This window comes from Sprattus sprattus, assembly GCF_963457725.1.
Source record: "Sprattus sprattus genome assembly, chromosome: 14".
Taxonomy (NCBI): Eukaryota; Metazoa; Chordata; class Actinopteri; order Clupeiformes; family Clupeidae; genus Sprattus; species Sprattus sprattus.
In genome coordinates this window covers 29383886-29396078 of record NC_137912.1, presented here as the reverse complement: position 1 = coordinate 29396078, position 12193 = coordinate 29383886, and the positions used below count along the sequence as shown (strand labels likewise).

The 12193-nt window shown below is 44.5% G+C and overlaps 1 protein-coding gene across 1 annotated transcript in view; it reads right to left on the bottom strand.

Moving 5' to 3' along the window:
* LOC308375594 (voltage-dependent calcium channel subunit alpha-2/delta-1-like) overlaps positions 1-12193 on the bottom strand; it is a gene marked incomplete at its 5' end in the record, with an annotated part of 107909 nt that overhangs the window by 46262 nt on the left and 49454 nt on the right. The window contains 6 exons of the mRNA XM_080851756.1: positions 9430-9519; positions 9610-9659; positions 9939-10017; positions 10177-10281; positions 10583-10741; positions 11473-11572. Of these exons, the coding sequence (XP_080707882.1) occupies positions 9430-9519; positions 9610-9659; positions 9939-10017; positions 10177-10281; positions 10583-10741; positions 11473-11572 (583 nt within the window). The remainder of the gene's footprint in view (positions 1-9429; positions 9520-9609; positions 9660-9938; positions 10018-10176; positions 10282-10582; positions 10742-11472; positions 11573-12193) is intronic.

Sequence of the window (12193 nt, the reverse complement as noted above, 5' to 3'; positions counted from 1 at the left end):
GCGGACTTAATCAGATTGTCAGTGCAGCCTCCGTGGGAGCTCCCTCTGCGCATAGATCTCCTCTCGCAAGCTCACGGGATGGTCTGGCACCCCGAGCCGGAGCTGTGGCAGCACAGGGCCTGGCACCTGAAAGGAACAGGCTCTTAGCTTCAGGCCTATCGGATTCAGTGGTGAATACTATACAGAGCGCTCGGGCAACGTCTACCCGATCTCTGTATACGCTCAAGCGGCGCATGTTCGAGCGATGGTGCGCTGCACGTCAGTACGACCCCATTGACTGCGCCCTGGGCAGTTTTCGATTGCCGGGGACAAGGTGGTGTTGCGGCCTAACGCAGCATATACACCTAAGGTAGTGACAACTCCGTTTCGTAACCAGGTCATTGAGTTGGCAGTATTCTCACCTCCTCCTTTCGCATCAGCGGAGTAGGAGCGTTTGCATAAGCTCTGTCCGGTGCGCGCTCTGCGCACTTATGTGGAGCGCACCAGTACGTTCAGGCAATCTGATCAGTTATTTGTGTGCTTTGGTGCGAACGCCAAAGGCAAACCTCTGGCAAAGTCGAGCCTCTCCCGTTGGCTGGTGGAGGCTATCATTTTGTCTTATACAAGTTTTGTCGTTGGTGCCCCCGGAGAAGCTCCGTGCGCATTCTACTCGTGGGGTTTCATCATCCTGGGCCCTGTTCAAGGGAATTTCAGTTGATGATATCTGCAAGGCAGCAAGCTGGAGTTCTCGCCACACATTAATTAATTATTATATGTTGGATGTAGCGGAGCCTGGGTTCCTGCAGAGTGTATTGCAGTCGAGTGATCTGTGATCTTCTGTGGCCTGTGCATATGCTACGTTATGTGTTCATCTCCCTTTATGTATAAAAGGCGGATGGCGCAGTTGGGGGGTAAGTTCATAAGCATGGAATCGGTGATCCTGTTCACCTTAAGATTGTATGCATACCCCATATAAGGCAAACTGCCGCCCGGCACATGAACCTCTCTGAGGGCAAGGCGAATAGGTTGGCATGTACGTATGTATGTTGGCCGACACCGTTGCACGCGTGAATGGACTCATGTTACATCAGAGTCCAACTGCGATAGGGAATATCTCGGTTACGTATGTAACCTCGGTTCCCTGAGCAGGGACCAGATGTAACATGCGTTGGGTGCACAGTGCGTGTTTTTTCTGGTAGGCTCATTGCTCAGAGTCTTCAGAGGATGAGCGACTTAGTCACCCCCTATTTAAGGATACCTGAGGGGGCGGGCTCAGGATGGTGATTTGTCGCAATTCGGCCTTCCGGCGTGAATAGATAGTGCTTCGATTGGTCCATAACAGTGTCATGTCCCATATGTTACATCTGGTCCCTGCTCCGGGAACCGAGGTTACATAAGTAACCGAGATGTTTGCCCATAGGTAAAGAGCAGGGGAGCGCACCCCCCCTTGGCGATTTACGTGTTGTCCGTCCTGACGAGTACATGTTGCCCGTTTAGTATGTGTAGAAAATGCCGAAGCGCTAGAAAAATCTTTCGCAGTTCTAACACATTTATATGTGACGCGGCTTGTCCTGATGACCAGCAACCGTTCACAGATTCCCCTTCGCAGATCGCGCCCCAGTCTGTAGCGGAGGCGTCTGTGGTTACGACAATGCGGCGCGTCACTATGCCTAGTGGAGCCGCTGTCAAGAGGAAATGCGGGGCTCGCCAGATGGCTAAAACCTTCCAGCCTCTGCGATCCACCGTGATCAAATGAAACTTGTCCTTGGTAGAGCTGAGCTTTAAGGACAGATACCACCCCTGAAATGGCAGCGCATGCAGCATCCCCAGTGGGAGCGCAATAGTGTAATGGTCACACACATACGTCCAAGTTTATTTATATAGCGCATTTCATATGATATACATAGACACACACACACACGCGCTTACAAACGTTATTGCGAGGCTTGGGAATTGATGGGAATTGAACCGTCAACGTTCCTATTACTAAACCACTTCTCTACCTACTGCACTACCACTGTCTGATTATTTGTGACTTTTAACACGTTTATCACAGTGAGAGACAGCCAACAAACGTAGAATTTTTTTCCGAGGGTTTGAGGAAAAGCATATTGTAGCGATCTCAGTCACTACGCATTGAGGGTTTTCCGTAATGATTCCTTTTTTAATTAACATCCATGGCACGTCACGGACGTGCTGTCAGGGAGGCAGAGCCTAATATCTAGCCAAACTAATAATGATAAAATAAAATAAATATGAATGCTTCTCTACTGATCTGTGCTATAAATGTAATGTCTGCAGGATTCCAATACAATGCATACATAGGAAGGTCTATCAAGTCTCAGCAAAGATGTTGCAACAGAACGTATGAGCTCATCTGAATCTGAATTTGACAACAATCCTAAAATGTAGGCCTATAAAGCAAACGTGAACTGCCCTTATTATGTTTTAAAGGAACAGGCTAATCTGCCATTAGAAAGTTATTAAACAACACGCATATTCTGCATTTTAAATAAAGCGCAAACTGTCAGGAGGAGCGAATTGAATGAGAAGGATCCAACATGGCCAAGCAGACTAGCCTTAAAAGCTTTTTTTCAGAGGCAAAACACAACTGATGAGGGTAAACCGTCTGACGAGGATGAACCTGTAATACCTGCAGTGTTGCGTTTCATTTCATTATACTGTCTATGCCCGTGCGTGAGCGCGCCGAAGTTGCGTAGGAGCCGAGAGCGGTATTGCAGACAGATAGAGATTTGGAAAAATTATAGCTCACACTCTCAGCATATTGAAAAAACGAACTGAACAAGTACATTTTTTGGAGCTGTGAACTTAGTTCAAAATTTTGAATTATGAACTATGAACTGAACTAGTTCATGTAGAAAGTGAACTTTCCAAACACTGAATACCTGAAGCCCTAGATCAGACCTGGGCATTGTACGGCCCGGTATTACATGATAATTAGAAAATCTTTTTTTTTCTTCAAAAAAATCATTTTTATTTTCGAACTGTTTTGTTACGGACTTCGGAAGACCATAGTCAGAAAATATCTCTGAACACAGCTGAAGTGTTGTAAATTGAACTTGAAATTGAATAAGGTGCCACATTTCTAGAGACTTCCAGGCGAAAAACACAGCGTTTACAGCCCTGTTGGTTTGCCCAAACGGTAGATGCTGCGTGTGCTTTCTATTACTGTGTATGCTTGGCAAGTATGAGAGCACCGAAGTTGCGTAGTGGCCGCGAGCGGTATTGCAGACAGATAGAGATTTCAAATTGGATATGAAGATGAAATCTGACACATAGTTTCAGCGTTACACTAATACAATAATTGCTGTCTGTGGTTCTATATGGGCTGTGGAAATAATTTAGAAAAATTATAGTTTGAGATGGATTGATAATTGATCTAATTGAGAACCCCTGGTGAAATGTGTTCTTGGTCACATCAGTTTGAAAGCTGGACCAAAGTGTTTGATTTAATTAAATTACAACTAGGCCTAGGACAGTCTTTTTCTCTCAATGCCTCAATAGGTAGATCTTGCCTTCACCAAGGCAAAGGTTGGTGATCTTAGGCCTAAAAAGTTTGGGGACCACTGATATAGGCATATAAAGTCAAAAAGGCAACAAAACTGGGACACTTTTCTTTACACAGTTCAGTGGCTTGTTGTCTTGTTTATTTTGGCTACAAAGATGATGTGATGTCTAGGGATGGGAACCGAAACCCGGTTCTTGTTTAGAACCGGTTCCTAATGAGCCGAATCTTTGGAATCGTTAGCCAAATTCAATACCGGGTCTGTAAACGGACCTCTGTGCCGTTTGCGCATGCACAAACTCTTCCTTTAAAAAATCAGACCACAGCAGAAATGGCAACTAGACAGAAGCGATCTAAAGTGTGGCTTTATTTCACTCGAACAAATGCAAACATGGTCACTTGTAACGTCTGTAAAACATGTATTTCGTCAAAGGGAGGAGGTACATCTACTATGAATAAGCACTTGAGCACACAACATGGTATTAAATTACAAGATTGTCATGTTTTTGATGCATGCAGCAGCTCAACTAACGACGGCGCTTCATCTCTAACTTACCAAGGTAAACTCCTCAAAATGTTTTATCATAACGGTGTTACTCGTGTGTTATCAGCAAACGTTTGCGTTGTCGTGTTAACAACCATAACTAAACTTAGCATTGAATTGCTTAACAGAATGGGCGATGTTGGACATTGTCATAACGTAGGCTAGCTTAGCTGTAGAATCTTCTATTTTCAGCCGTTGGCTTGAGGCAGAGGCAGTGCTTGCCTCCCCTCTGTTGGTTCTAGAAAGTTTGCTGATAACACACGAGTAACACCGTTATGATAAAACATTTTGAGGAGTTTACCTTGGTAAGTCAGGGATGAAGCGCAAAAGACTCCGTTAATAATGGCCTTGCCTAGCAACGCGTGCAGCTCCCTAGATATGGATAAGTTTCTCTTTCAATTCAGTGGCAGCAATAGTTAAGTTTTAATACTGAGTGCCTAGTTTGCAAATCATCTTTGTTCAAATACATATGTGAGGCATTGTGTGCATGATACAAGTAAGTATGTTTCAGTACGTTATTGTGTTTGTAGTGGGTTCTACATTGCTGTTAGAAGCGTTAAGCATAACAGTTCACGATTAGCCATACAACCAAGCAACCTACAAGAAAATATACAGTCCTTTACTCAATAACAAGGGCTTCATGTCAGATCAGAAAATTCAACGATTTTGTTAGTGCCATTTTATTGCCAGATTTAGTTTATCTCAAGAGTGCAATGAGGGAGGGGTTTAGATTGGACTAACTTAAACTAAACCTGGATGCATTGTAATGTTCCAACAATTATGAGACATTTCCTGAGGTATATCTGCTCTGGAAAAGAAAGATCAGTAGGTAGCAGAGGAAGGGTTGTATAGGGGTTGTTTGCTATTTCACTCATTCACTCATACACTCATCTATACAGTATAGATGAGTGTATGAGTGAATGAGTGAAATAGCAATCAACAGTGCTCTGCAATGTCAATGTATAGCTTTAGAGTTGACACTCTCACCACATATGCATTTAAATAATTTAATATTTAGTGGCAAGAATGTCTGTTTTTTAATAAAAGTCTTTGGTTATTTATGTAAAAATTCTGTTTATGGTGTGTGCAGCATTCTAGAAATTTATATAAAAGAACATTAATGTAAAAAACCCGTTTGTGCTCTTTTTTCACCCCTTACCCAATAAGAATCTATAAGAGAATCGATAAGGAATCGAATCGATAAGCAGGAATCGATAAGGAACCGGAATCGTTAAAATCGTAAAGGTTCTCATCCCTAGTGATGTCTTTAGAAAGCTAAGAAAATCCTTGTTTCAATAGTATATGAAACGCAAAATGCCCTTTGTTATTAATGTGACTGAAAATGAGTCAAATGTTTCACATTTTGTTTATCATTTTGGAAATTCAATTTGAATAAATTATATTTTGGAAAGCTAACATCACATTTGAATTGCCAAATAATAACATACCCTCCTACCAGCGGTCAAAACAATGCCATTTACTGCTTTTTATATAGAAATAAAACGTATATTATGCATAATTGAGTTCTGCATTTTGGCCCGGCCCTCCAAAATATTTTCATTTGCTCATTGTGCCCCCTGGGAAAAATAATTGCCCACACCCCTGCCCTAGATGTTCGAACAGCATCACCAGAGAAAAAGCCGAAAGGTGCGAGGTAATTGATTGTCACGGTAAAATGTTCTGTTAGCACTGCGAAAAGGCGGCGCAAAGGATTCACAAGAGGGTTGAATAATTTTAGAATCTTTGCTCTCATTGAACATAATCAGAGCAATGACCATGCAGCAGGCCAGCAGGTTGCGATTAAAGGCCACTTATTGACGCGCACCAGACATTATTTTTTTTTTCCATTGTAAACTTAGAAAAATAAACATGTTAAATTTAAACTACCTGATTATGTTCTTATTTAAGCTACGCAGACCGTCAGTTTTCTTCAATAGGCTAATTTAGAAGCAGAAATAGAAATTTGGCCGGCTTATCATTATAATGTCCGGCAAATGAAAATGTTTCTCTAGCGGAACCTCTGGTTCAGAGAGGACCATCAGAGGACGTCAAGGGGACGTTTTTGAAGGACCGAATGCAAACGTCCCGCAGAGGACCACAGGTAAAGGATACGGGGACGTTTTTGAAGGATGTCCTGGGGACGTGTGTTGAGAGACCAAATCAGAATGTTCCCTAAAAGTCCGATTTAAGGCTCATGCGAACGTCACGGAGAGGACCATAGGTAAAGGTTACAGGGACGTTTTTGAAGGACATCCTGGGGACGTGTGCTGAGAGACCAAATCAGAACGTTCCCTAAAAGTCAGTTTTAAGGCTCATGCGAACGTCACGCAGAGGACCACAGGTAAAGGTAACGGGGACTTTTTGAAGGACGTCCTGGGGACGTGTGCTGAGAGACCAAATCAGAACGTTCCCTAGCAGTCCGTTTTAAGGCTCATGCAAACGTCACGCAGAGGACCACAGCTAAAGGTTACGGGGTCATTTTTGAAGGACGTCCTGGGGGTGTGTGCTGAGAGACCAAATTAGAACGTTCCCTAAAAGTCCGATTTAAGACTCATGCAAACGTCACAGAAGGACCAAACGTAGACTTGCTACGAACGTCAAAAACTTTCTGGTAAGGTCCTCTAGCGAACGTTGTGGCGGGGACCAATTGGGGACGATTGGGGACGTTGCGAATGTTCTGTTAACGTCCTGGGGACGTTCCCTGTTTGGGGGGTTGTGACGAGCCAACCGCTTGGCTTTATGAACTGAACCAGACGACATGACGTTAATTAACGTTCATTAACATTTTGAATTTCAACGGCATCAGTGCTTTGTTCAACACACGTAGGCCTAATGTAGGGCAATAATTCTCATCCTTTTTCGGGACGAGAAAATATCTGCTGTAGTGGCCGGAATTCATTTCCTCTGGAAGGGGACGTCAAGGGGACGTTTTTGAAGGACCGAATGCGAACGTCCCGCAGAGGACCACAGGTAAAGGATACGGGGACGTTTTTGAAGGACGTCCTTGGGACGTGTGCTGAGAGACCAAATCAGAATGTTCCCTAAAAGTCCGATTTAAGGCTCATGCGAACGTCACGCAGAGGACCACAGGTAAAGGTAACGGGGACGTTTTTGAAGGACGTCCTAGGGACTTGTGCTGAGAGACCAAATCAGAACGTTCCCTAAAAGTCCGTTTTAAGGCTCATGCGAACGTCACGCAGAGGACCACAGGTAAAGGTAACGGGGACGTTTTTGAAGGACGTCCTGGGGACGTGTGCTGAGAGACCAAATCAGAACGTTCCCTAAAAGTCCGTTTTAAGGCTCATGCGAACGTCACGCAGAGGACCACAGCTAAAGGTTACGGGGACGTTTTTGAAGGACGTCCTGGGGATGTGTGCTGAGAGACCAAATTAGAACGTTCCCTAAAAGTCCGATTTAAGACTCATGCGAACGTCACAGAAGGACCAAACGTAGACTTGCTACGAACGTCAAAAACTTTCTGGTAAGGTCCTCTAGCGAACGTTGTGGCGGGGACCACTTGGGGTTGTGACCAGCCAATCGCTTGGCTTTATGAACTGAACCAGACGGCATGGAGTTAACATTTTGAACTTCAACGGCATCAGTGCTTTGTTCAACACATGTAGGCCTAATATAGGGCAATAATTCCCGTCCTTTTTCGGGACCAGAAAATATCTGCTGTAGTGGCCGGAATTAATTTCCTCTGGCGACACTACACTTATAGCCCTCTTTACGAGTAACGCGTCTATCTCGCGGCACCACTGATTGAATGACGCCCCTGAACTTGGGAGGAGGTCTGGCAAACTGCAGTGTGTAGCACACCGAGACCGTCCTCAGCACCCAGGGCGAGACTGCGCATGTGCGCCAGCTTAAAATGCAGTCTGCCAGGCTGGGAGATAAGTTGAATTTGTCGGGACCTAGCCCGCTCATGACCAATCTGTCTAAACCTAGGGAGGAGGGTGAGATCTGGGGTTTCCCCCTCATGGTTTGACTGAAAAATTGGTTTTGCGAATGCAACGGGTGCATCGCGGGAGGGGACAGACAAGCTTGTCTTGTGTCTGCACCTAACGGGACAGTGTCGGAGACATGGGGATGTAATGCTTGTGGGAAAGTTTTCGCTGTGCTGGACATGCACCTTACATGAGCGCATCTGGCGGGCACACCACCTCCTCCCCCTTTCTTTTCAGGGGACGACGTGCATCAGGGCGCCGGCAGCTTGCCTCGCCCTCTCGTGCCACGGTGTGTGCGGCGCCGACTGCCCCGCAGCTAAATAAGCCTTCTCGGCCAGAACCGCCATATGTCTCGAAGACTTTGTGGGTAGCACGGGTTTCTGGCCGAGGCGCATCGTGGGGGAAGCAGGCGAGAGATAACCTGCTACGGTATCCTCCACTGGCGGGAAGGAGAGGTAGACCCTCTCCTTAGCACGATCCAGCTGGAGGTAAGCCGCAAAGCCCGGAGCCGGAGCGTGCCCTGAGTAGGGTGCAGCCTATGAGGTTTCCAGCTCCTCGTGAACCTCTTTGAAGAAGGGGATCGACGAGGGGGCCGGAGCGGGCGGGACACCTTAATACTCCCCGTCCAGCAATGCAGTACGCACGCTGGGTGGGGGAGGGAGGGGGAGACCAAGCCGGCTCGCCGCCCTGCTTGCTACCTCGTGTAGCTGGTGGCCCAGGGTCCGGGAGAGCGCCACAGGCCCGCGGCCCGTCACACAGAACCATGTCCAGCGGCTCGGCTGCCTCTGCAGTCACCGCGACTGGGGCAAGCAAGCGGAGATGAGCAAGAGGACCTGGCGGCCGCCCCGGGGCAAACGCTTGATCCACCACTGCTCACGGGGTGAGGGGAGCACCGCCCAACCGGGGACACCTCCTGTCGGTCCCCATTGTCGCGGGGATGCCCACAGTCCTGGTAGGTCTTGGACATCTTATCTGAAATGAGCAAAGAAAGCTATCTCAACGTAGCACGTGGTCACCAGCTAGACAGCAACTTTGCTTAAATCGTTGAATATCCTTGTAGCACTCAGAGCTAGTAAGGGAATTAAATCCGACAACTCACCAACTCGAAGAGTAAAAAGCACACAACAACAAAAAATAACGCTGAGCGTGAGAAGAGTAGTACTTTACGGTCTTGACTTTGAGAGCGAAGAGTCGAAAGAGTTAGAGTGACGTAGTCACCCCCTATTTAAGGGTACCTGAGGGGGCGGGCTCAGGACGGTGATTCGTCGCAATTTGGCCTTCCGGCGTGAATAGATAGTGCTTCGATTGGTCCATAACAGAGTCATGTCTCAAATGTTACATCGCAGTCCACTGCGATAATCAGACAAAACAAGTCCACATTTTGATTAGAGGTTCACTTTACTATGCACTCCATTTTTCTGTGTTTAACCTACCAGAGCGTCCATGTAAACATTAGTCCACTGAACCCTCTTTGCCTTCTGGTTAGCCTTGACCATGGGCCTCCCCAGCACGTCTAAGTATTCCTGTGTGGAAGCACATATTGTGAAGAATGAAACAAAACTGTGAAGAATCACTTATACAATATCTTTACCACCTATATCCTAACTTCCTACCTGTGTGTTGATCCTGATGGCACCTATAGATGGGATCTCATAGTAGTACCCTAGACCAAAGGCACAGAAGAAAGACAGTTAGAGAAGAGTGCCCGGACTGTGACTTCATGAATGCTTGCATCATGTCATCAAAGGCCCCTAACAGGTATGGAGAAAAGAGCAATATGTGCTTTTCGGTTATTCTATGATGCTGTGCAAATTAATCTATGACACTGTGCCTCTAACTGCATTAATACACAATTTATCAGTCATTTCCAGCAGCTGGTGTTGAGACATGTTCTGAAATTATTTTGTACAAATGTCCATAACCTTCAGTACCCTACTTATACCTTTATTGGTGCAAGCCATCCACTGAATAGGTGCTTTGTCATAGTTGTGCTGTCCCACAGAAAATGTGAAGATACGCACCTGTAGAAATTGAGAGGCACAATGTGAAAGGCAAATACAAAGGAGAGAACCTAACTGGACAAGGTAATAGTGTCAGATGTGTCATATGTGTCATTTGTGTAATATACAACCTGGTGGCCAACAGGTTTTCTATTCATGTACTGTATGTAACATACTCACCCTCTTATCCGGGTTGTACTTCTCAAAGATCTCTGAGGCTCTCTCTTCACCGCCGTCAGTGAAGAGCATGATGATCTTGTTACAGTTGGCACGCGTCACATTAAGCTAAAGCACACATAATTAGTTTCTCTTCATTTTACAGCTAACTCCATTTTGCTCACATACGTAAATGAACAAATCACAGAGCAATCAATTCAACCAAATCATTAAATCATTTATACGTGATTACTACATACAGTATATGATTAATTGCCTTAAAAAAACACAGATTTTCACATTTTCAGTAACATTTATGGAAAACATTTCTTGTAATTCTTTACAATTAAAGTAAGTTGAGAGAAATCCCAAGGGGAACAAAGGGCAACAATTAAAACTTCATCTACCAAAAGCAAATACTAACATTTTCAGACAGAAGCTGTTGAAAGGCCAGATCAAAACCATCCTTGTAATTCGTGATTCCTTTTGCTGTGATGTTCTGCACTGCATCTTTCAAGATCTTTTTGTTACGGACATTGGCTTGGACCAAGTTGTCAAAGCATGCAGCCTTTTTCGCATCTTCATTGAACTGTAATGACAAGTGTGAATGTATTTGGAGTATTAAACTAATATGCAGATGTTATTTGTAGTAATGCATTGATAAGGTCTGTCAGAAAAGAATAGCTCTCTCTCTCTCTCACAGACAGACAGACAGACAGACAGACAGACAGACAGACAGACAGACAGACGCACACGCACATCTGAGCATCACAGGACTCAGTATTAACCTCTTTTACTGAAAGCCGTATTAGTTCCCGTCAATATGTATTTGCCTAAAACAGTTGGCTGGCACCCAACAATGTACTTAAAATGGAGGCTAATTTAATCACAGTGGAGGTGGATTCAACTACTGTGGCACAGCTGGACACCCCACTTGAAATATAGTCTTGAAGTTATTAAACAAATGGATAGAAAAACCTCATTGAAACATAGTAAACACTCATTCATTATGGGGAATATGTATTCACTGCTACTCGATGCAAACAAAATAATAATTTAAAAAATCCATTTCCTTTTTTAATTTCCATAAACTAATTATTGTCACAGACATTTGGGAAGTATGGAGCTGAAGGATAAATCCTGATTCTCCTGCGTCAACCGGGAGGCCACTGAGATACTTTATATAGGGTAGGGTTTCCTTCTGATAGGCTCAAGTCATGTCCATATTTTATTATTCTGCCCATCTCATACAAACACATACTCAGAGGCACACTTCTCATATATTTCTCTTCAGAGTGAGCTGTTCAAACTGGTACTCACAGAAACTATATTGACATAGTCATCATCAGAAAGAGTTTCCAGCATCTCGTTGACTGATGTGCGTATCAGTCTCAGTGTCATTCCAGACACACTCCCACTCCTGTTATAGAAGAAGTTACAAAAAGTAAGAAATGTATGTGGTGCAAATACTATCATCATAAAATGTCACAAAGCATATTCCATTCATAAACATTATTATGAATACACTGCTTTACAAGCAAATTTACAAAAAGGTTGCAATTGCCTTGAAAATCAACCACTACTCACCCAACATAACACACTAAAACTAATCGCAAATAGAACTCCCATACACCTTGCCAGGCAGCCTCTCTCTCTCCCTCCATATCCTATTGCCAATGCAAATAATATTGATACTGATAAAGGGGTCATATTACCTTCTGTTAATTGCTTACCTACTAACACAATTCACTCTCTCTTATAGTGCAACCTTTGCCTACAAATGCATCACCATATACATTAAGCACAATCACACAATTTGGCAAGCAAACTCTACCCACTCACTCTGTTTCTTTCTCCCCTTCCTAGTCTGCAGTATCTTCACTGTTGGATGCTGCTGTAGTCTCTCCACCCAATTTACTTGTAGAAACCTTGGGCCTACACGTACCCAACCACCACCGTACTGTCATACACTTTTTCTACCCCATACTCGGTGCTAGCATTTTCCTGCAATGTAAATAATGCAATGCCACAATCGATATTC